This window comes from Mus pahari, chromosome 3, assembly GCF_900095145.1.
Source record: "Mus pahari chromosome 3, PAHARI_EIJ_v1.1, whole genome shotgun sequence".
In the NCBI taxonomy this organism is placed as follows: Eukaryota; Metazoa; Chordata; class Mammalia; order Rodentia; family Muridae; genus Mus; species Mus pahari.
Window position 1 is genome coordinate 15,792,583 of NC_034592.1, and position 22,721 is coordinate 15,815,303.

At 54.9% G+C, this 22,721-nt stretch overlaps 1 protein-coding gene across 4 annotated transcripts in view; it reads left to right on the forward strand.

Moving 5' to 3' along the window:
• The first annotated feature begins 670 nt into the window (after positions 1–670).
• The window catches only part of Ralgds (ral guanine nucleotide dissociation stimulator), a 39,873-nt gene continuing 17,822 nt past the window's right edge, over positions 671–22,721 (forward strand). For 2 of the 4 annotated variants that reach the window (XM_021192365.1, XM_021192368.1), the window contains exon 1: positions 21,075–21,340. In XM_021192365.1, coding sequence (XP_021048024.1) covers positions 21,158–21,340 — 183 coding nt within the window. In that variant the 5' untranslated portion in view covers positions 21,075–21,157. Of the gene's footprint in view, positions 1,045–21,074; positions 21,341–22,721 lie in introns of those variants that run through there. The other 2 variants (XM_021192369.2, XM_021192370.1) reach the window with 2 other exon arrangements.

The window sequence follows — 22,721 nt, forward strand, 5'->3', positions numbered from 1 at the left end:
TATGTGTATGTGTGTAGCCAGAAGACAGCGTTGGAGCTCCAGAATGGGTGCTGGGAACTGAACTTGGCTCCTCTGAAAAAGCAGCAATCGTTCTTACCAGCTGAACCATCTCTCCAACTCCCAAAATGAGGCTTAATCCCAAGTGATTAAGGACTCCTTGGTAGAAGTAACTTTCCAGACCCCAACACTTGCTCATCCCCAGGTACAAGAACCTCCTTTTAAGTTCTCTCCTAACCCGAATACCAGTCAGAGGCAACCTGATGACAGGGAAGAGAAGGGATAGGAGAGATGAAGGTCCAGGGAGGGACTGAAGGAGCGACTTGACTTTCCTGCCAGTCTCAGAGTCTACTGCCACCAAGCTGAGTCCTGCAGGTGGCGTCAGGGTACCTAAGAAACTGAATGTCCAGAATCTCCATCCTGGAGCTGCCCCATGTCCACCTATACTCAGCACCCGTGACGGTGATTCTAAACTCTGCCGGGGCAGGAGCACAGCGCAGGCGGCAGGGCAGAGGACGGGGGGAGGGGGAATGGGGGGGACACAAACCCAGAGAAGCGTTCGGTGCGCGGCGCGTGCGCGCGGCTAGGCGGGGTCACGTGCGCGCGCCGGGCCGTGGACACCAGGCGGACGTCCCAGGTCCAGTCGCCTGCGCCCGGCGGGGAAAGAGGCCGAGCGTGTCCCGGAGCTCGCGCACTGGGGCCCGCCCCTCGCACCTGCGGGCGAGCTGGGCGGGGCCCGGGCGGGGCCGCGCTGTCTCCGCCCACCCGTCCCGAGCTCCCGGAGCTCCGGCGGAACCGAGCAGCGAGGCCCCAACGGCCAGGAGCGCGGCGAGGCGAGGCGAGGCGCGGCGCAGACAATGGGAGCGGCATTGGCGAAGGCCGCGGAGCTCCGGGCCTGGCGGGGACCGGAGGCCGCGCCATGAGCCCCGCAGCCGGACGCCCCGCTGCGCCGCGCGCGGGCCGAGGCGAGCGGCCTCTGCGAGCCCTGGGCCGCGCCCTGGGGCTGGCGATGAGCTGCCGAGGCTGAGGATGATGGTAGATTGCCAGGTGAGTCGGCATGGGGCCCTGTGCCGATGGGTGTGAAAGAAGCCCGCACCCACCCGGAGAACGAGCGTGCGTCCACGCAGCGCTAAGCGTGCACTTAACGCTGTTCCGCGTCCAACCTGTCCAACCGCGTACTATCGAGAAACTGAGGTCTGGCAAGAGGCATGCCAGGTGGGCGGGGACCAGTGGCGAAGGGAAGGCTTCCGGCCCTTGGAGTCAGGGCTCAACCCTCGCGTAGGGTTTGCTTGGGGAATGAGTCTCCTGAGGTCTTGGGGAACACTGGCTAACCCCCTCCTTGTGGAACCTACCCAAGCACGAGCGCACACCCCTACTCACTCTCGATAGATCCTACAGACTTCCTAGGTTTCCGAGGACGGTGGGACAGTGGAGGTGGTGTGGTGAGGTGGAAGAAGGAAGAGGCTGGAGGCAGCTCTGTCTTGGGGCTGAGGCGTCCAGTCTCCTAGCAACATTTGCGGGGGTGCCCATTGTACGGGAGGCGCTGATGGACCGAGAGATGTTAAGATTCCCAGGGTCTCCTTGTCAGGGGCCATCCTCCGACTAGCCTGGAGGGCAGGGCGGCGGTCCTTAGTGTGGAGGAGGCTGCTGAGGAGACCTTAGTTTCCTCCTTTGCACTTCAGGATGCTTGGCCTTTGTGACTCCTCCCCGCCCCCGGGGGTTCCAGGGGCTTATGGAATGTGTTTTGGCTTTGGTTGACCCATTACCCAAAAAAATTCTAGGAAAATGCCTCCCCCCTGGTGGACTCGCTGAGTAGAGAGCAGCCTTAGGGTTTGAGTGACTTAAAGGCCAGAGTAACTCAGAGGGAGACAAAACTCTAGACCATTCCTCCAGGGTCCAAGGACAAGACCACCCTCGTTAGAATGTGTGGTTCTTATTTGAAATGGGGTTAGGGTCATTGCCTAGACTGAAAGAGGCCTCCTGAGAGAGACAGAGTCCCAGAGCCATCAGAAGGAAAGAGGGGCGAAATGAGGCTACTGAGGTCTTTGTGGTAACCCTTGAAACATACAGGTCTTGTTCCTTTGCCCAGCTGGGGCCTGGGAGACCTGCTACCTTGACAACCCGCAAACAAAAGGATGTGTTTTGTTTTCAGGGTTTCTTGCCTGGGGGCTGTAGTGCTGGTACTGACCACTGGGGGGCAGCAGTATCCTTTTAGTCAATGGAGCAACTGCGGGGGAGGGGGGCAGAGTTCCAAGAGTCGTTCTTTCTCGGTGTTTTGTGTTCCACTCTTTCAGGCCTCCCCAACTAGCATCCCTGACTTCAGAGTGAGCTGGGTGTAAGGGCCCTGGCTTCCTCTTGTCTTTTCCCATAGTGCCTTGCGTGCCTGAACTCCGACCAGTGGCTGCCTTGCTCCTGGGTGTGGTTCTTAAAATGACAGCTGTAGGTAGGTCCCGCCCTTAGGAAACACCTAAGAAGTTCTGCTTCTCCTCCAAGGTGTGAGAGTCTGCCCCTGACTCACAGTTGGCCCCCAGACCTTGATAGTAATCTATTTCATGTGACAAGACCCACCCTGGTTCAGCTGGGAAGAACCACCTTGGAGCTCATCCTACTGTGTGTGACTGGCAGGACCAGTATGGCCTTGGGCCTCAGTTCCACGCTGACCATGAGACCACTCTGGGTTCTTTGCCATGTGGACCTGCCTTTCTGTAGGACAGCTCATAACATCAGAACCTGCTTCCTCCTCAGAGTTAGGCAGGGAAGACGGAGGACCAGGAGGAAACAAGAAATCCAGTAAGACACAAGATACTTTCTAAACAGAACATTGGCAGTGACCTTGTGGTCACAGTATTTGTTAGTTGGAAGCTAGTCAAATCCAGCACGCTCAGGGGGTGGGGTTAGGGAAGATGGGGGTCAGTGGGAGGCGTTATGGGTTGACGTATGGGCTGAGCAGACGGCTTAGCATTCAGGCCACTGGGAGGTGTGTGCCAGAGGAGCACATCTGACTTTGCTTACTTGTCGACTCTCCAGTGTGTAGACTGGGAGAGGAGGCCAAGAGAGGACATGATTGTCCCTGCACCACTGCCCAGAGCCGGGCTTGCTGTGTTTGTATCCCTGCCACTCTCCATCCCCACCCACAGTTCTTCTAACTCTTTTTTTGTTTGTTTGGTTGGTTGGTTTGGTTTTGGTTTTTCGAGACAGAGTTTCTCTGTGTTGTCCTGGAACTCACTCTGTAGACCAGGCTGGCCTCGAACTCAGAAATCCACCTGCCTCTGCCTCCCAAATGCTGGGATTAAAGGCGTGCGCCACCATGCCCGACTAATTCTTCTAACTCTTAAGGTTGTGTTTTAGTCACAGCTGACAGCAGTCTCCAAGTGTTACGGTGTCAACACACACACACACACACACACACACACACACACAGTCAAGTAGGTGCCGGAATGAGTCTCCACTGTGCTTATGGGAGACCAGATAGGCTGAGAGAGGAAAACAAAGGACAAGAGAGGGGTGACTCACATGGCCTTTAGCCTCCTGAGATTGAAGGGCCAGGGGATATGGAAACACAAAGGTTGGTTGTCCTGGCACCAGGGTGGCCATGAGAAGCAGGAAGCATCTTCCTCCTCACCTGCTATTGCCTTCATTGCTGTCACACACACACACACACACACACACACACACACACACACACACCACCCTCTGTCTCCACACCTGCTGCTGTCTCTTGACATTTTTTCTTCTTCCACTTTCAAGTATGTGCATATATGTTATGCATGCGTGTATTTGTTTGTTTGCTTTTTTAGTTTTGGTTCGTTTTTTTTTTTTAGACTGGATCTCTATATAGCATTAGCTATCCTGGAACTCACTGTGTAGACCCCAGAACCCACAGAGGTTCTCTTCCGAGTGCTGGAAACTCCAACACACTGGGCATGGATGCATGTGTGGGCACATGCATATGGTAGGTGCTGTGTTCATTGAGGGAGACAGGGTCTCACCTAATGGGACTGGGCTTTGGCCAGCTTGCTCTGGAGGTCCCATCCCTACCCTTTGAGGCTAGGTTTATATCCGTCTGGATAGCCACAGCCAGCAGGCTTTGCCTGAGTCGTGGAGGTCCTGGCCCTGTAACCTCTGAGCCATTTTCCCAGCTTCTGACTTTTATGGTCGTCTGAACTTGGTGAAGTAACAGAGATGGAGAGCCATTCATCCGTGTGCTTGCGCATCTCATAGGTCAGCCACACGAAAGAAGGCAGGAAGAGCAGTGCAGAAAGCTGTCAGGGAGCGAGACAGGAGTCAGGGAGGTAGGCATGACGGTGACGAAAAGGTGACAGGCCTGGTACGTTGTGTCAGTGTCCTGTGGCTGCTCTAGCAAGATGTCATATAGTGGATGACCCTGTGCTGCAGAAACCTGCTCTTGTGGGTCTAGAGGCCAGAAGCCTAAAAGCAAGGCATCAACTCCACTGAACCACTGAGTCCTGTGCTCAGGCTCTGGGAGAGCGCCCTTCTCGCCTCTTCAGCTTCTGGCATGGCTGTAGTCCTTAGCTTTAAATCCCCCTAAACATGCCAGTCCAAGTCCTCTGCCTCCACACGGCTGCCTCTGTGTGTCTGTGTCTGGTTGTCTCCATTACTATAAGGACATCGCGTGTGTGTGTGTGTGTGTGTGTGTGTGTGTGTGTGTGTGGATTAGGTTGAGCCCTGACCTTAACCCATCCCAGTCTAGCCTTGTGTTGACTGTATCTGCAGGACCCAAGGTCTTTTGGAAGGACACAGTTGAGCCTGTGATGAGGGTATAGGGAAGGCCAGGTTCCTTAGGATGTGGCAGGAATTTCACCCGTGTAGGAAGGCTTGAAGGCCACCAATGGTAGCACCAGCAGGTGGCGCTGTGACCTCTGGTGTGGAAGTCCAGTACTGCACTGCCCTGTCCTGAGTTTCCACAAATTCTCACCTGGTTGCCAAGCAAACTGTGAACAGGTCAGGAGTCATAATTGGTGACACACACTGAAGGAAATCAGAATGAGAGTAGGGTGTTGCTGGTAACTGTTGAGGAGGAGGAGCTCCTCCCCCAGCCCCTCTCCCCACCACACATACCTTGGGGCCTGGACTTTGCTTCCCTCTGGCTCTTCACCAGGAAGTTTGCCTTGGCCTACTGCAGTTTCCAGACAGCTCCCCTAGCACCACAGGCCACAAGAAGTAGTTTTAGGGAAAGGTGAGCTGCTTGTACAGCACATGACTGGCAGGGACCTTGTCCTTAGCCTGTCCCAGAGGAGGCATGTCTACCCAGTGTGGCTGCTCAGCAGGCCACTGCGTGGTCTTCTTAGATGCTGTTCCTTCCATATGCAGAGTGGTGTACGTTGTGGAATGGCTCCACGTCAGTGAGGTGGGGGTCACCTGTAGTGGAGACCCTTTCTCATGGTCACCCTTCCTTGCTCGAACCCCATATGAATGCTGCTGGGTATAATCTCGGCCTTGAGCTCAGAGTCAGTGCCCACTGACCAAACCGTTAAAAGAGAACTGTGTGCACGTGGTCTCGAGTGGGGAGCCGCCCCTCAGCTTGGATATGGGCCCAGGGCCTGGTCTGATGAGACAAGGCGTGACTGAGGCCTCAGGACCTGAGCTCAGCTTCAGCTCTGCCATCTGCAGTGTGGTGGGTGAGGAGCCCATGCTGGGGAGGGGAAGGGTATACTTCAGGTAGAATCCTGTCAGCCCCTGACCCTACTTTAGCATCTCATCGTCTGCCCAGAGCTCTGTGAGGCAGCTGCTGGCCCGTCCCCTCTTCGAGTCTCCCTTGGGGCTGGCACCTTACTTCTGGGTGGGAAACACTGGTAAGCTGGGCATGGGGCAACCCCTGGTTGGGTAATGGCAAGCCCCAGGTGACACTCCTTTACAGACAAGCCAGGGAGGGGCCAGGCACCAGGGCTAGGGAAGTTATACTGGGCATCTAGTGGTCAGAGCCCTGTCAAGGCAGGAAGACCCTGAGTTGGTGGTTAGCAGGAATGGAGATGCAAGCCAAGCTGAACAGTTTTTTCATTCCCCTGTAGGGTCATGGTGGTCCACAACTGTAATCCCAGCTGAGGCAGGAGAATTAGGAGTTCAAAGTCATCCTGAGGTACACTGTGAGACCTGAATCCCCTATAACCCCCTCCCCCCCAAAAAAATCTGAGTCTTAGAGGCATAGGACTTCCTTGGATAGGTGGCCTCCTTGTAAGCAAGGTAGGTTTGGGGAGCCTCCAGGTCCCCTTACAGGTAGCTGAGACAGCCTGAGGAGGTAGAGATGGGAAGGAATGTGGCATCTCCATAAAAAAATGACAAGACCCAGAAGAAGGGAGAGTTCCCATGGTAACCTAGTATAGTTGCTTAGCAACCACAGTCCCCCAAAATACCTGCAGGAAGGCTCCAGGCTAGGGGCTTTCCCACCGCCTGTGTGTGGCTCTTAGCTCTGAGTTACCTCCTGTGGTTGATCCACCCACACCTCCATACAGGGCTTAGCAGCCTTCAACCCCTGGATCCTTGCTGAGAGAAACCCCAGTCAGTCTACTCCCTCTTCCTATTACCCCAAGCTGCAGCTGCCTGCCATCAGGCCAGTCCCTTAGCAACCAATGCCACTTTCTGGATATCTGAGTAGTGACAGTTGGACAGTGGTAGAATGTCAGAAAAATTCAGAATCAGTGGTACAGTCAGTTGTAGCCTGGTGCCAGCCATTTCAGAGGGACAGGCATGATGTTTTAACAGCACCCTGCCCCATACACAAATACCCTGTAGCCCCAGACTCCCTAGTCTTGGGCAAGGCGGCATCCCAGGTGTGGCAAAGACCAAGAGTCCCCTGGAGCCCCTGGAGTACAAGGCTGTGGTCCCAAGCCAACTTTGAGACTAACTAGCCGGGCGACCACAGCATAATTCTTCTTGGCCTGTTTCTCCATCTTTGGCTCATCTGTTGCTTTCCCTAAATACCACCCTGTAAGTTATGGCACTTTTGGAGACTTGCACGGGATGTGGGAAATCGGGCCCAGGGCCTGCACTTGGCTGAGTCCGCCTCAGCCGGTAGATTCTGGGTTTGAGGTTGAGGTAACTGGATTCCAGTGCACAGTCTGTGCAGCTGGACACTGGCCTTGAGGTTTTAGTATTAAATATCCTGAAATGATTGCTAAGCCATTCAGTGTTTTTTCATTTGTTTGTATATTTTTTTAGAATATCACCATGTAGATCAGGCTGGCCTTGAACTCATAAGAGATCTGCCTGCCTCTACCTCCTATGTTCTGGGATAAAGGTGCATGCTACCATCCTTCAGAACCTATGTTCTCTTTCCTTCCCCTTTCCCTTTCTTCAAGGAAATTCCCACTCCTGGCTTCCCTGCAAGGGAATAGATCCCCTTAGGTGCTATGTTCATTTGTGGAGTCCAACCCTGTGCTGGAAGAAGGCTGTCCAGGGGCACAGTCGAGCAAGGAGTGGCCTCTGACTGGCCTGTAGCCCTGCCCTTAGACTGGGTGCGTAATTAAAGGAGCGGAGACTTCTTGCTCTTGCTGGGCTGGGTGAGAGGAGTGAGTCTCTCCCTGCTCTCCTCTCTACCTGAGTTGGAACCCAGCGTCTGCTCCCCTGAAGAGGGCTGAGCCATCGCTCTTGAGCACTGCCCAAGGGCCTTTATTGCCAAAGGAGATGAGGAAAGGTGGGCCTGGGTAGTCTACCTCCTCTTCTGTCTCTTCCGGGATCCCATCCTGACCCTAGAGGTGACATGTCCCAAGAGACTGGGGGTTGGTGAGATAGCCCAGTAAAGTTCACACTGGGCCAGGCAGTGGTGGCGCACGCCTTTAATGCCAGCACTTGGGAGGCAGAGGCGGGCAGATTTCTGAGTTCGAGGCCAGCCTGGACTACAGGACAGCCTGGGCTACACAGAGAAGAAACCCTGTCTCGAAAAACCAAAAAAAAAAAAAAAAAAAAAAAAAAAGTTCAAACTGGGAGAGCAGAGAAGAAATGATTTTTGAGGCCTTGGGGTTCTCCCCACCTGAAAGGAATCCACTGTAGAGGAACTCACTCTTGCCTGATGAGGCCCAGCCCTGATCCTCACAAGGAGGGGGAGGTGCTAGTGGGTCTGGCTTGTCTGGAAGTCAGAAGGGAGGAGGATGAAGCCAGGCTGATGAGAATCCTGACTGAGCCCTGAGCAGACTCTTTAACCCCAAGTCTTCATGACCTCCCCTGCAGGCTTAAGACATGAAGTGTCCATGAGGGTGCTCATGTACCTGACACCACACAAGCAGGCCTTCCAACGGTACAGGGAGTGTCTGGAGGCAGATAGCCACGGGGTTCTGCAGAGGTGACTCTTCTTAGAACACGCAGCAGGCAGGGACACTTGCAGGCTCTGAACTGAATCCACAAATATTCCCACACAGACCCCGAGAAATTGAGTATATTGTCTGGGCCATTTGAGGTGGTCTTGCCATTAGCCACTGCTTCCCCGGGGCCAGTTTCAGGCCTCTAAACTGAACATCCATGCTCAAGATTGGACTTTAATTTTAAAAGCAAGGTGGTTCACCTGGCTTGGAGCAGCCCTGAGTGGCCAGAATGACAACCCGAGACTGGAGGGAGCACGTGGGCAGGTAGTGTCCCGTGGGAAGGGGCTGAGATGCGTATCATCAGCATCTCCGGGATTCTAAGAGTGTTTCCTTCCTAGCAGCCAGGGCTGGGAAGTTCCTTCACAGAGCCCTGGCTTCCTGCACTGCTCCCAGCAGCGCTGCCAGGAACAGGTGCTGGCAGGGCAGGGAAGCTACGTGGAGGCGCTGAGGGAGGGAGCCACCGGGTCACACTCTGTCCTTGTGGGGTAGTTGTGTGGGGAAAATGCTGTGCCTTCCAAGCCTCTGGGCCTTCAAGATGGAGCAACTGCATAGTTTGCTGCCTAGTGTGGGATGCGGATCAGTGTGTGCTCTGTCCCCTGCCTGTTGGGGACACCCTTGCCCACTTTTGAGCAAGTCCGGGCCCTTGTTGCTGTGGTCCAATAATGTGTGTCCCCAGACCTGACAGACCTACCGGTGGCTGGGCCAGTGTATATGTGAAGGGACAAGTAGCTGGGGGGTGGTGGGGGAACCTGTCACTTCCTAGCTGTGGGACAGGAAGGTGAGCCTTCACCCTCAGCTGCCTCAGTGTCTATTCTCGGATCTGTTCATGTGTTGATCATTCTCAGCTCACCCAGCATTTCAGTGGCCGGGAAGTGCTGTACACAGTGCCTGACATGCATGGTCATTCTGTTATCCTATGGGGTGTGGAGACCAGGCAGCCCCTGGCAGGCCCCAGCAGGAGAGGGGGCATCTGAGAGTCTTGCCTTCTGGAAAAGGAACAATGTCAGGATTGGTAGAGAGCCGACAGGTAGCTCGAGTGGGACAAAGCAGTACCAGCTCCAGGCTGGGGAACTTCCTTGTTGGAAAAGTTCTGTGGGAAATAGGACAGCAGGCACCAGCGCTGTCATCTCCTGGCATCTAGATGGAGGCTGAAGCCTCTTTAGGTCAGGGCAACTCGGGAGGTCCTTCTGAAAGGGCAGTCCTGCTTCCCAGCCCTGGGCTGCAGGCTAGTGGCAGCTCTGGGCACGCAGTGTCCCTGGCACAGCAAACAGTCTCCCGCACCACAAGGGCCCATTTGTCCTGATTCCTGTGGTTCCCGAACCCTGGATGACCATGGCCTGCTGGGCACAAGAGCCTGGCTGTGGGCTCCCCTCACCCACAGCCTCTCTCAGCTCTCCGCTGTCCCTTGGTGCAGATGTCTCTGCTCAGGCCAAGCTACACCAGAACGACCTATAGTTAGCCAGTGGCCAGAGACCCACTACCTAAAATTGCTTCTGGCCAGCCAGGAAAGTGGGCAGATCCTTGTGCTGAGCCAGAGCTGACTTGGCATCTCAGGGCAAGATGCTTTCTGGGAAGCACCTGGCTCTTGTAAGGAAAAGGGCACCTGCTTCCCAGAAAGCCCAGCTGCCACCTCCCCTGCCTTCCTGTGCTTTGGTGTTTTTCTTCACTCTCCTCTGGGGCACAGCCACACCTTCACAGGAGCAGGTGGGCAGACAGGGCACCCTTCCTCCTCCATGAAGCTCTCGTAACCCCGAGGAATTGCCACTAGAGTCCAGGAATTTGGAAGCCAGAGGAGCCACCAGGACAGTCAGATCTACCTGTCTATGCAGGTACTCATGAGTCTGCCAAGTCAGGTACCTACCCATGCTGGGAGCCGAGCCCCAGTCCTCCAAGGGCACCCATCTCCCATCCCTTCCAGTTTTGGAAGGAAGGAAGGAAGGAAGGAAGGCCGGCCGCAAGCTGACACAGCAGTGTTGGTGTGTGTGCTATTATACGTGTGTGTATCCCCTTAACTCTCAATACTTGTGAGGCGTCTCTGCCTTCGAGCACACTTTAGCCGCGGACTTAGATGCCGGACACTGGACTGCTGTGCCCAGGAAGCTTAGGGCTCGCTGGCTTGTGACAGTTGCTGTGGCCTCCTCTGTGTCCACCCTGCTCTTCTCCCTCCACAACATTCTCACTTTCAAACATGAAGTTTACTCATGATGCCCTAGGGTCATAGGAGCACAGGTGGATTTTTGACGGGAATTGTGAAATTTTGGTTTTGAGATAGGGTCTCATGTAACCCTGACTGGCCTCCAACTCCATATGTAGCCACAGATGCCCTTGAATTCCCACTTCCCCTGTCCCCAACTCCCAGGTGCCAGGATGATAGGCATCGCCACTGTGTCCAGTTTATGCATTTCTGGAGATGGGATCCAGAGCCTCATGTACACTAGGCAGTGCTCTGTCAACTGAGCAGGGTCCCCCAGCTCTAGAAATGGGTTTGCATCTGCTCCGTTTGCCAGCTTATCACCAACTCAGGCTGCCCTAGACTGGTCAGATCCTGTGGCCTTTCTAGTTATCAAAACTGACCAGGTTTAGAAACTGTAGCATTTGTCACCATGTTGGTTACATTTGCAAAGGTGTCATGGCTCTTAATTAGCAAAAAGATCTGGTTAGAAGACCAACCCTGAGCAGCTTTGGGGCGCCATTCTTCTGAACAAGTGGCCCACACAAGGCCCTATCAGAAGTGTTTCCACTGAACATTTCTTTTAAGCATATAGCCTGTCTGAGGCAGAGATTAGCTTTTTGTGGGCTAGGATCAGCAAGGGAAAAAGACCTACACAACCATCGGGTGGCTTAGAATTTTGTCCAGATCATAGCTCACAGCGGCCACTTGGGTCTTTCCAGTTGGAGGGAGGCTACTTGCAGGACATCCTGGGGGCAGGCTCAGGCTGCAGGAGGCAGAATGAGTCCCAGCTGCTCTCCACCCCCTCCCCCCAGAGGAGCCTCAAGCCCTTGGCAGGGCTGGATCCTGCTGGGCCCAAAGCCAGTGGGAGTGGCTGGGACAGGCACTTATTCTCAGGTCCTCCCCTTCTTGGCAACCTCATGACTCAGTGGTCTGGTGGGAGGCCTGGCAGCAGGCTGCCAGCATAGGGAAGCCCTGTGGTGAGCTAGTCTCCTGTGAGGTACTGCTGTGCTTGGGGCGGGCCTCAGCTGCCAGCCCGCTCCTGGTCCCCCCCAGGCTTTGCCCAGCTTCCACATGCTGGGGCAGGTGTGGCATGCGCTTCTGCGCTCTTGGTCTCTCCAGCTGTAGACTGCAGGGGAAGGCAACAAAGCCCATGGCTCTGTGAAACTTCCTCCCGTAAGTCACGTGGAAGCTCTGGCCCTTCAAAACCCAGGCATTTCCGAGAGGCTCCTCCTGACCACGGGTGACACCACAAGGACAGAGGCATCCTGGTCTTTTTAAGGCAGGCAAGGGATTTTGGGAAGAGCAGCTAGGACACCAGCTACAGCCAGCAGCACTGGATGACTGGCCCTGCTGTGTGGCTGTGAGGAGCCTTTTCCCTGGCTCGTTGTGGTGATTCAGTGATGTCCACACTGGGTGGGTTTTGTAAGTGACGGCTCTCCGAGGTCATCGACCTGAACTACAGAATAAGTGAAAAAGATTTGCCCTCCAGGCCTAGTAGTTGGGACTCCAGGCACCAACCAGGTTATGGATAGTAGCCAGGGGCAACAGAAGTCAGTCCCAGGCCTTGTCCACATGACAGACCTCCGCTCTCGGTGACACAAGTCCTGTAGCCTCACTGCGCCTGTCAGTGCCACCAGGCATAAATATTTTCTGATCTTTAACTTGATTCAGAGTAAAGGAAAGCAGGCAGCCCTAGACCCTGACTGGGTCTGAGTGTCTCCATGGCCCCGTGACCTTGGGGAGATTGTTCGCCTTCTCTGGGCTTCTGTCCCCAGCTGTACCATGAAGATAATGACGGTGGCTTCAGCATTCTGTCTCAGGCTGGGTAGAAAATGTTTTGTGTTCCCTGAGAAGAGCTAAAAGCCTGGCCTGACTGGGGACCAGGGCTTTGGTATCTACTCCCTCTGTGGGTAAATTTTGCTTTGGGGCTGAGGAGTACAGACAATGGCAGCACCACTGCTCAGGGCCTTTTGGTCAGAGCTGAGGCATACACTCTCCCTGGCCCCAGAGAAGAAGCCAGTGAAGCACGGACCACAGGAACATGTGTGGGGTGACTTGTGGGTGTGGGCCCAGTTCCTGGTGTGTGGTGGGGTAGAGGAACTATCCCCTCCCTCCCGCATAGGAGGAGTGTCAGGTCAGCAGGCAGCAGGAAAGAGGAGCAGAGCCATGGCCCCAGGCAGCCTCCTGGACAGGATGCTGTGCGGAGTAAACAGCTCTGGAAGTCACCACTCAGCTGAGTCACAGCTCCTAGCGACAGCCACCAGTTGTTTATAAACAATGGGCTCTCACCCTTCAGAGCACCCCCCCACACCTGTGAAGAGCGGGAAGACACTCCCACAGCAGTAGTACCCCCACAGACGCTAGCGTCTGGGCCTAGGGACACCTCGCAGGCTTGTCTCCCAGGGCCCCTGGTGTGTAGAACAGAGCAGATGACATGGGTATCCTGAGAGAATGGGCTGGAGCACTGCTGTGCAGGCAGGGGCGGGGCGCTGTCCCTGTGGCAGGGGATACTCAGCCCTTTGAGCCCACTCTTGTGGCTCTGGGAGCTCCTGTGGCCATCCTCCGTTCCAGGCAGTGACAGTGACAGGGATCACGTGGCTCCCGAGGGCCTGGAACAAAGGGCCTGCTCTCTCAGGGCCGGCCTGTGGCAGGGTGGGGCTGGGAGCTACTAGCTCCTCCCTCTCTTTGGTCCCTCCTCCTGGAACCCCAGCTTCAGGAGTGGCAGCTGGTCCTTCTGGTCCTGTTCTTTGACCTAGCTGTGACTCAGACCCTCCAGCCCTCTCAGCCTGCTCAGCGTTGCTGCCCCAGGCAGCCCTGCCCTTTGAGAATCAGAATGGCCGCAGGATCAAGCCCTGCAGCCTAAGCTAAAGGTTGGGGCAGGTTGGCGAAATCAGAGTACTAGGCCTGGAGGATGCTGGGAGGGCTGGAGGGAGTGTCTGTCGGGCAATAAGGAGTCTGCAGAGGCAGGCATTGTATCTTGCACAGGCATGGTAGTCAGGAAGTCCATGTAAACGCCTGTCCTTCAAAGGCACAAACACAATGCCATTGCCCTAATGGTCCCATCGTACTTCCTCCACAGGCCTCTGGGGAAACCCCTTTCTTACTGGTAGACCTGTACCAGCCAACGCCAGTGGCTAGGTAGGTAGTACAGGAGAGAGAGGCCAATATGGAGGAGTGTGGTATGCTTGCAAGTCCTGCAGGCGGCAGCACCAAGCAGGCACAGGAACCAAGGCTTGAAGCCCCCCCCTCCTCAAGGCTCAGAGCCACTGATCAGTCAGTCACTCTGGATGCGAAGACCATTGGAAAAGGATGTGCATTGCTCAGAGTAGAGTTAGGGTGCTGGTGGAGCCTGCTGGAGTGCCTCTGGGGGAGCTGGAGATTCGCTGGCCACTGCTGGCTTCCTGCCTACTTCATCCTGGGCTTGGTGGGCCTTGGGTCAGGTATGTGTTTGCAGACAGAAGCAAGCAGCCTGTGGCCTTGGCTGCAGGAGCCAGTCTTCTTCCCCTGACCCTGGTTCTTCTGTGTCAGAGGGGCGGGTGTGCTGAGCCGGTTTAGGGGCTTCAGGGTTTGTTTTGCAGTAAAATCAGGGGAAGGACGGTGAGCCGCTCTAAAGCCAACGCCAACGTAGCTGCTGCCTTTCCCCTGACGGACAGACAGCCTGCCTAGTTCTTCTGCGGTCTCTTTTCTGACATCTTGGTGGGTGTAGTACTCAGTGTTTACCACCCTACTCGGTCTCCACTGAAAATGAAGAACGCGTTAGGAGTTCAAGGTCATCCTTGGCTTCATAGTAAAGTAGTGGTCAGCCTGGGCTACAAGACACCATCTCAAAAACAAACAAAAAACTCCATGCCAGGGGCTGGAGATTTGGCTCAGTGGTTAAGAGCACTGGCTCCTCTTCCAAAGGTCCTGAGTTCAATTCCCAGAAACCACATGGTGGCTCACAGCCATCTGTAATGGGATCTGACACCCTCTTCTGGTATGTCTGAAGACAGCTACAGTGTACTCAGATACATAAAATAAATAAAAATTGTTTAAAAAAAAATCTGGGCTGGTGAGATGGCTCAGCAGGTAAGAGCACCCAACTGCTCTTCCGAAGGTCCAGAGTTCAAGTCCCAGCAACCACATGGTGGCTCATAACCATCTGTAACAAGATCTGACTCCCTCTTCAGGTATGTCTGAAGACAGCTACAGTGTACTTACATATAATAAATAAATAAATCAAAAAAAAAAAAAAAAGAAAAAAATCTTTGCCAGGTACCTGGGACAGGAGCCAGGAGCTGTGAGTTAAGTGGTCAGGAAAGGTGAAATGGGGCTTGGAGACCTGGCTTATGCTCATTTGGTGATTCTTCCTGAAGAAGGCTGCTTTGATCCCGGTGTAGAGACTTCCAGTCCCCCAAGGGAGATCCGTGGGGTGCAATCTTGGAGACAGAGGATAGGAGGAGAGAGCTAGGTCTACCTAAGGGGTATAGGTTAGCAATAGATGACTAGGCCAGCCCAGAACAGAGTCCTGGCCACTCATCCTTGCTTGCCTTGTGGCCTGGTACAAGCGGGAATTCCTGGCCCTGCCCGTCACAGCAGCAGGTATGACAGCCATGCAGGTGACAGCAGGCCTAGGCACTCTTGGGACTCAGCCCCACTGGGGCAGGCGGGCTGCAGACACAGTATCTGACAGCCTGCCAAAGAGCCCACTCCCCACTGGGTTCTCACCCTGCTATGGCCCGGGAAGCAGACCGGGTCCATGCTAGGCCTGCTGTGCCCAGGGGGAGGAAGGGCTCAGTGTTCTTCGCCTGTGTCTCCGTGGTGACCGCCAGGCGGTGGGCCATCGCCCGCCGCACCACTGCCCACTCTCCCGCTCCAACACCCTGGCTAGCACCCCTGCTGACACCCACTGCTGAGGTAAGTGTTTGCCAGAAAGACTGTCAGGTCACAGCCAAGACCTGGCTTGGGCTGTGGGAGTTGGCACCTTAGGGCTCCTTACTCTCCTTGTCAGAACTGGTTGAAGGAGTTTGGTCAGAAGCACCAGGAGACTGTCTCCTGTACCCCGTGTCAGCTCTGAGGCTGGGGTGCTATGTGTGAGCTCTGGCTGACCACCTGTCCCCAGCAGTGGCAGACAGCACGCCTGTGGGCCGTCACAGCAGCTCACAGCTCACATCGGATGGTGCTTCTTGGATTACACTTGACTCAGAGCGATAGCTGGTATGTGGTCCTCATTGTTTTCTTAATGTCTCCTTCTTTCTGGGAGAGACATTGAGCTCTGAGGTGCGCCTGGGGCTCTGAAGACATGGAGCAGGGAGTAGGGCTCAAAGCCGGGTTCCAGGTCCTCAGGACGCTTCCCACCTGGCCCTTGGCTGAGTGTAAGAGGAGGGCCAGGCTGGCAGCCTGCTGACCGCTCTCCAGGGGAAGGAGGGAATGGGAGCCTCATGCCAGGGCCTTTCTGGGTGTGCTGGGGGACAAATGTCATTGCCTCTAGGCTTAGGGACCGATGAGACTGTGGGACACATGGAGCTACCACACGTGCTCAGTGGTTCCCTTGACTGCTCTGATCAGCTCACACAGGCCACAGCTTGTCTGTCCCCCAGGCCTCCCCCTTCCAACTCCTCTCTTCAGTTTTCAGTCTGAGTTCAGCTCTGAGTCTCCATCTCCATGTCTATGTGTTCGTGTACTCACTGGCTTTCTTCTCTGCCTCTGTGTACTTCATGTGGCATCTGGAGCATTGGTGGTCCCCAGGGTTGTCAGTGACCACAGTGGGTAGGTCCACAGTGGGTATCTTGTGACGGGGGTGGGGGACAGTCAACAAGCTGCCAGTGTGGAGTTGCACTGGTGGGACAGAGCGTAACAATCCAGAGCATGAGTTCCCTGAGGCTGAAGCCAGAGCGTGAACCCAGAGAGGCTAATTAGGAATCATGTGTCCTTACAGGGGCATCTCCATTGCCCCAGGCTTGATGTATGTGGTGGTGGTGGTGGTGGTGGTGGTGGTGGTGGAGGGGGTGTCTGTGTATGTGTGTGTGTGTGTGTGTGTGTGTGAGAGAGAGAGAGAGAGAGAGAGAGAGAGAGAGAGAGAGAGAGAGAGAGAGAGAGAGAGAGAGAGAGAGAGAGAGAGAGAGAGAGATTTAGTGTGCATGTATGCACAGACAACTTTTTTATTATGTTTAATTGTATTTGATGCATGCGTCTGCATGTGGGTCTAGCTATTCGATATCAGAAATGTCAGTGGTGTCAGATCCCTTGTCATTGGCGTTGGAGCTGTGGATGCAGGGAAATGAACTTAGGTCCTCTGCCAGGGCAGTGAGTGCTTTTAACAGTTGAGCTATCACTCTGGCCCCTCTTATTTATTATTGTGTATGCATGTATGTGCGATATATGTGGGCATGTGTGCCGTAGTGCATGGGTGGTGGTCAGGAGACAACTTGCTTGGAACTTAGTTGGGTTCCAGGACTACTGAGCTTCAGGCTGGCTTTGTTCCAGTTTTCCTTGGGCAGCAACTCTATGTGAGGTCAGAGATCTGGGGTAATCATGTCATATCCCTCCACCCAGTATGACCTCCTGGGGGAGTTGCTATTTTCAGTTCCCTCCTCCATTATGTAGAGAGGCTCCTGAGACTGACTGCAGGGCACAGGGTTGAGCCAGGCCACTCAGGCCCAGGTGCGTCACCTCCCGCCAAGGTGTGTACTCACACGCCCACACAGGGCCACCCCAGAACCCAGGCAGGCCAGGAATGGTGATGCCCTCGTCGGGAAATGACAGAGGAGCTGGGCTGGGCCACACCTTAGCAGTGTCCTCCCTCCGTGAACTTGAAACGGGAGAACAACAGACAGAGGACCTTTACCTGCCAGCCGGGGGGGGGGGGGGGGGGAGCCAGCTGCTGTTGTGAAGCAGGGCCTTGCTCTGAGGCCTAAGCTGGTTCCAAGTTGATCATCCTCCTGCTTCCTCCTGCTTTAGCCTCCCCAGGGTTGGCCATTGTGCCTAGACAAGAGACAAAAGGATTTCTACCAGGGTGCACCCGGCCGCTGTCCTCAGTGGCTGTGGCCACCCTGGGTGGGAAGAAGACGTGTTGGCTCATTTCTGTGCTTGTCGTGACATTGCCTGGTGTCCAGGTCTGGCTCTGGTTGTCTGCTACCCATGTCTACCCAGCAGACATGGAACTAGGCCCCTGAGAACCATGGCGGGGCAACCTTGGCAGCCTGAAAGGACTAGCGATGCACTCACCGAAGCGGTGTGAGGATGGACGCATTTTCATCCTAGTTGGAGGGCAGGATCCAGAAGACAGGAAGCCAGACTGCAGGGACCTAGACAGTTGTGGGGCTCATTTGTCTGAGCATCAGGGAATGGTGTCGGGGGAGTTAAAGCCCACAGGTGCCAAGCCGCTCAGCTCCCACCCAGCCTCTAAGCATGTTCAGGAACACAGCTGGTGTGGTCAGGTCACGCAGAGTTACAGGAGACGCCTGAATTTTGGATTTTTATGTGAAATCACCTGACCTTTTACTGTTGGCTCAAACATTTAAAAACACTTTGCAGTCCAAACAAAATACATGTGTGAGGCGCTCTTGGCTTCCTTCTAATCTCCGCCTGTCAGCTCAGAGCCTTGCTCTCTGAGGACCATCATCCAACTGTGGAAAGTCAGCATTGTTCCTGAGGGGTTTGCTGTGCCTTCCCAGGAGGGCTGGGACGAGGAAGAGGAGAGACCAGTTCCTTGTAACCTTCTCTTGCAGAGGAGAGCAGTGCTGTGTGACACCCCAGGTCCCACTCCTGGTCACCAGGGCTGTCACCAGCCTCCCTTATGAACATATGAACATCAGGACTCAGTTCCTGGGGACCCCACTGCCTGAGGCTACTTTGTCCTCAGGATCCTGTAAGTGACTCCCCCCCCTGCACACACACACCCCAGTGAAGCACATAGGAAATGGCTCAAATCTAGCCCAGGGTCACTACATCCCACCAGGGCCTCAGAGGGAGATTCTTCAGCCAAACCCCTTTTGTTCTTTTAACTATTATTATGGAGAAATCCCAGATAGACTCAAGGTAGAGAATATGGCATAAAGCTTTAATAACATGCGTTCATCTGTAAATCCCAGGCACAGCCATAGCACGCTTTTTCCCCCTTGGGGCTGAGGAACCCAGGGCCTCGTGCTTAATGGGTAAGCTCTCCATCACTAAGCTACATCCCCACCCCAACATATAACTCTTAACAGTAACCACACCATAGAAGCGGCTAAGAAACAATGTCCAAGTCCAGATGTCCGTGTCCAGCCAGGCATGGTGGCGCACGCCTTTAATCCCAGCACTCAGAGGCAGAGGCAGGCGGATCTCTGAGTTCCAGGACAGCCAGGGCTATGCAGAGCAACCCTGCCTCAAAAACAAAAAGAGAAGAGGAAGAGGAGGAGGAGCAGCGTCCAATGCCATCGATTTACAGTGGTCTTCAGCTGCCTAAGGTTGACCTGCTCCAAAAATATTAAATGGAAAATTCTAGAATCAAATCTCTTGCTCTTTGGAGCAACATAATGAAATCAAGCCTTTTCTCCCCACCCCATGCCATGCCTCCCATGTGAAGTCATCCCTTTGCCCGCTATACTCAGACACTCTGCTTGCTAGGGAGCAACTTGGCTGCCTGGGTCATTGCTCTGACCCTCGTGGTGCCGAGCGCCGAGCGCAGTTCACTATTCCCCTTATTTCAGGATCCTGCTGGGTAGGTATCCTAGAGTTCATCACCTTGCTACTCAACAGTATGTTTGTTCATATCAGGTTCACAAACCCACATACTGGCTGGTATCTCTTCTTTCTGTGGACTTCCACACCCCCATATATGTGTTAGCAAAGCAAAACCTGTCTGTCCTACAGGCTGGATTTCCATAGGTTGCAGACTGGTGGTGTGTGGAGGTTACCCTTCTGACTCCTGCTGTTCCCCAAGTGATGGTTAGATTTAGGTGTGGGCTGCAAGACGTTCTTCACTGTCCTGCATATGCTGTCCTTAGCCCCTCTCTTTCAGTGGGCCTGTTCTTGGTAAAGGATATACCCTGTAGGCTGGGGGCTAATCATGAGGGAACGCTTAGGAGACCTTGGGGAGGGCTCTGCTTTCTGGGAAGTATCTAGAAAGTCACAGCTGGTGCTGGGGATGCCAAGGGTGTGAGCCACGTTGGGTCTAGGGCAGCAGGCAGGAACACGAGGACTCTTATATTGGTGAAAGGGGGTCAGAGTAAAAAGGCTTGAGCTGTTGGCCTGTGGGAGCGAGGAATTTGTTTGTTTGTTTGTCTGTGTGGCTTTATGTCTCCGTGTATCTGCCTACACAAATGTGTGTCTGTGTTTCTGCATCTGTGCATGTGATATCCATGAACAGACTTTACAGGAGGGAAATGCAGAACGAGACAGGAAAGGAACTTGATAAAACAGGTGGACAGCAACCAGAAGGGCAGAGTAGACGATGGGACCTCACCTCTGCCACCGTCCATCCCTGCAGTTACTGTGTCTGGAGGCAGCCTGCCTGCTGACGGCCTGCCTGCTGATGGCCTGCCTGCTGACGGCCTGCCTTGCCCTGCCTTGCCCGCAGGGTTGACACCTGGGGACTAAGCATCAGAGAGAATGGCCCTTAGAAGAAGAAAGCCAGAATAGGAAAGAAAAGCAGGGACAGGAAACAAAGCTGGGCTGCTGCCAGGTCCTTGGCCCAGGAATGGGGCTGGGGAAAAGCCTACAGAATGTGTGGGAGCCACTGCCTTCCTGTGACATACTCCCCACACCTGGACTTCCTGGAGGCAGGGCAGAGCCCCGGCTTCTGAGCAGCCTTAGGGGATCTCCACACCAAGCCAAATCTGCCTATCTTTTTCTTAAATCGTATTCGCTGGAGCCTACTCATAAAAATACTTTCCGACAATTAAAAATTTCAGAGAAAATTGGGCCTTGGGGTGGGAGAGATGGCCCAGCACTGGAGTACTCATTGCTTTTCCAGAGGACCTGAGTTTAGTTCCCAGCACCCATAAGGCAACTCACAGTTTGTTCCCCTCAGGCACCAGGTACTTCTGCAGTGTACACACATGCATGGCAAATTAACAGTACGCATACAATAAAATAAACAAGCCTTTAAAAGTACGCCACCTCACCTAGTGGTAACCAGCATTGCTTTTGCACAGTAGGTCGGTCTAGTTGTGTATGACTGTGGTGACTGGTGCTCAGGCTGGAAGCACCCCTCTCCCAGTGGAGCTTGACTGGATGCCAACGCCCTGTGGACACTGAGCCCAATCAGTCCTCAGGGTCACCCTTCCCTGTGCTCTGGTATATGAGCACATAGCCAGTGACCTCATGACATCCTCCTAGTCACACTCTTGGAGGAAGTCATTTTCATTACCCATACTTTCCAGGTGAAGAAACTGAGGCTACAGAGCTAGGGGGTGTTGTAACTGGAATTCCCAGGAAGTGGATCTGATTTCAGCAAAACAGCATCACGGGCACGCCCACACAATACATAGATTGTGCGCGCAAGCGGTGTCCCCCAGGCCTGGCAACTAGAGGAGGCTCACGCCCCCTCTAAAACCACGCCCCCAGCAGCCCACGCCCCCAGCTGACATCAGTGAGGTCCGGCCCCTGGCGCAGAGCGCAGGCAGCGCGGAGCCGCGCCGCCGGCCCTGCGCCCGCGCTGCCCCGGGTCTCGCGGCCCGCCGGCCACCCACGCCACCCTGAGTCGTTCATGGTGCAGCGCATGTGGGCCGACGCGGCCGGGCCCATAGGGGGCACCGAGCCGTTGTTTCCCGGCTCCCGGCGCAGCCGCAGCGTGTGGGACGCCGTGCGCCTGGAGGTGGGCGTCCCCGACAGCTGTCCAGTGGTGCTGCACAGCTTCACGCAGCTCGACCCTGATCTGCCGCGCCTGGAGGTGGGTGAGCCGAGGCCCAACGTCTTTGCAGCATTGTGTGTGGGTGGGGGGTTCCTTCCTCAGAAATCCCCCTGCTGTACCAGCCATGGGGCAGCCAGTTGGGCATTACAGCTTCCAGCACACCCTCCCTCAGCAGTAGTTGGGGAATCAGAGCTGAATTTCCATACCCCCTCAATTCATCCCAGTACCTGCCCCCACCAATCCCAATTACTGCAGTCAGTCAAACCTTTAAGCCCCTCCATGCTGTCATTATTTACACGTCTGTGGTGCGTGAATGCTCCAACCACGAGGGCCTATCCTCATTTCAACCCTTGTCAATGGGGCGCGTGACACGAGGAGGCCACAATATAGTGGACCAGCAAGTGGTTGTGGTGGCACAGTCCTAAACTCCCCAGAGGTGAGTGGAACCTCAGGGGCCTTTGAATACTCAGTCAGACATAGGTCTAATGACCCGGGAGCATCAAGGCTGTTCAGAGGAGGCAGTGGCAAGAAGGGAGTGGGATGGGCTGGAACCATCGTGTGGAGCCAAGTGTTCAGTCAGTTAGAGGACTGTAAGGTGTTCAATCATGGTGATTCATTTCTGCCCGCTTAGAAAATGTGCCGGCATCAGATCTTGGTTAGAGTTCGGGAGGATTCAGAGAAGGGAGATCATGCCTTTATGTGTGGGAGGTGGGAATAGTGGATGTGGGTAGGAGCTTGTTTCTAGTGTCCTGGGCAGGGACACCCAGCAGTGCCCTCTTCCTTCCACCGTAGTGTACACCTGCCACCATGCCCCAGAGGTAGTGGAATCCCAAGGCAGCCCTGCATCCTGCTCTGCCTAGAGAAGGCTTGGACAAAGCATACTCGGGCACTCCTGGTCATGGGGCCCCCAGGCCTGGGAGGCCTCTTTTGCTTGGCAGGTGTCCCAAGCCAGGCTGCTCATTCACCCAGTGGTCTCATCCTGGAGGCGGCTGGGGAGGGACTCCGGGGAGCTTGGTGGTGGGCGGCCCGCCACCAGCCCTGCACTCATCTGGCTTTCATTATGTCTGGCAGAGTCTCCGGCTTTGTGTGCTGGAAGGGCCTAGCCTGATCACTCCTGGAGGGGGTGTCAAGCTTCTCTCTGACTCTGTCCTGCTACATCCCTAAGGACCCTTTGTGGCAGGACTGTAGAAAGGTTCCGTCCCTGCACGGGTTGCTGCTATCTGTGCCTCCTCTGCTGCCCCTCTCTCCAGGCCTCCGTGTTGTCATGCAGCCTGGTCACTGTTTAGAAATCAGAGGGGAAGCTTCTGGCCGGGGCAGGAAAACCAGGGTCCTGGCAGGAGAGGAGGCCACCTCCGGAAACTGAGCACAATGACCATTTAGCATTCGCCTGGGGGAGGGGTCAGGGAAATCCCTGTCTGTT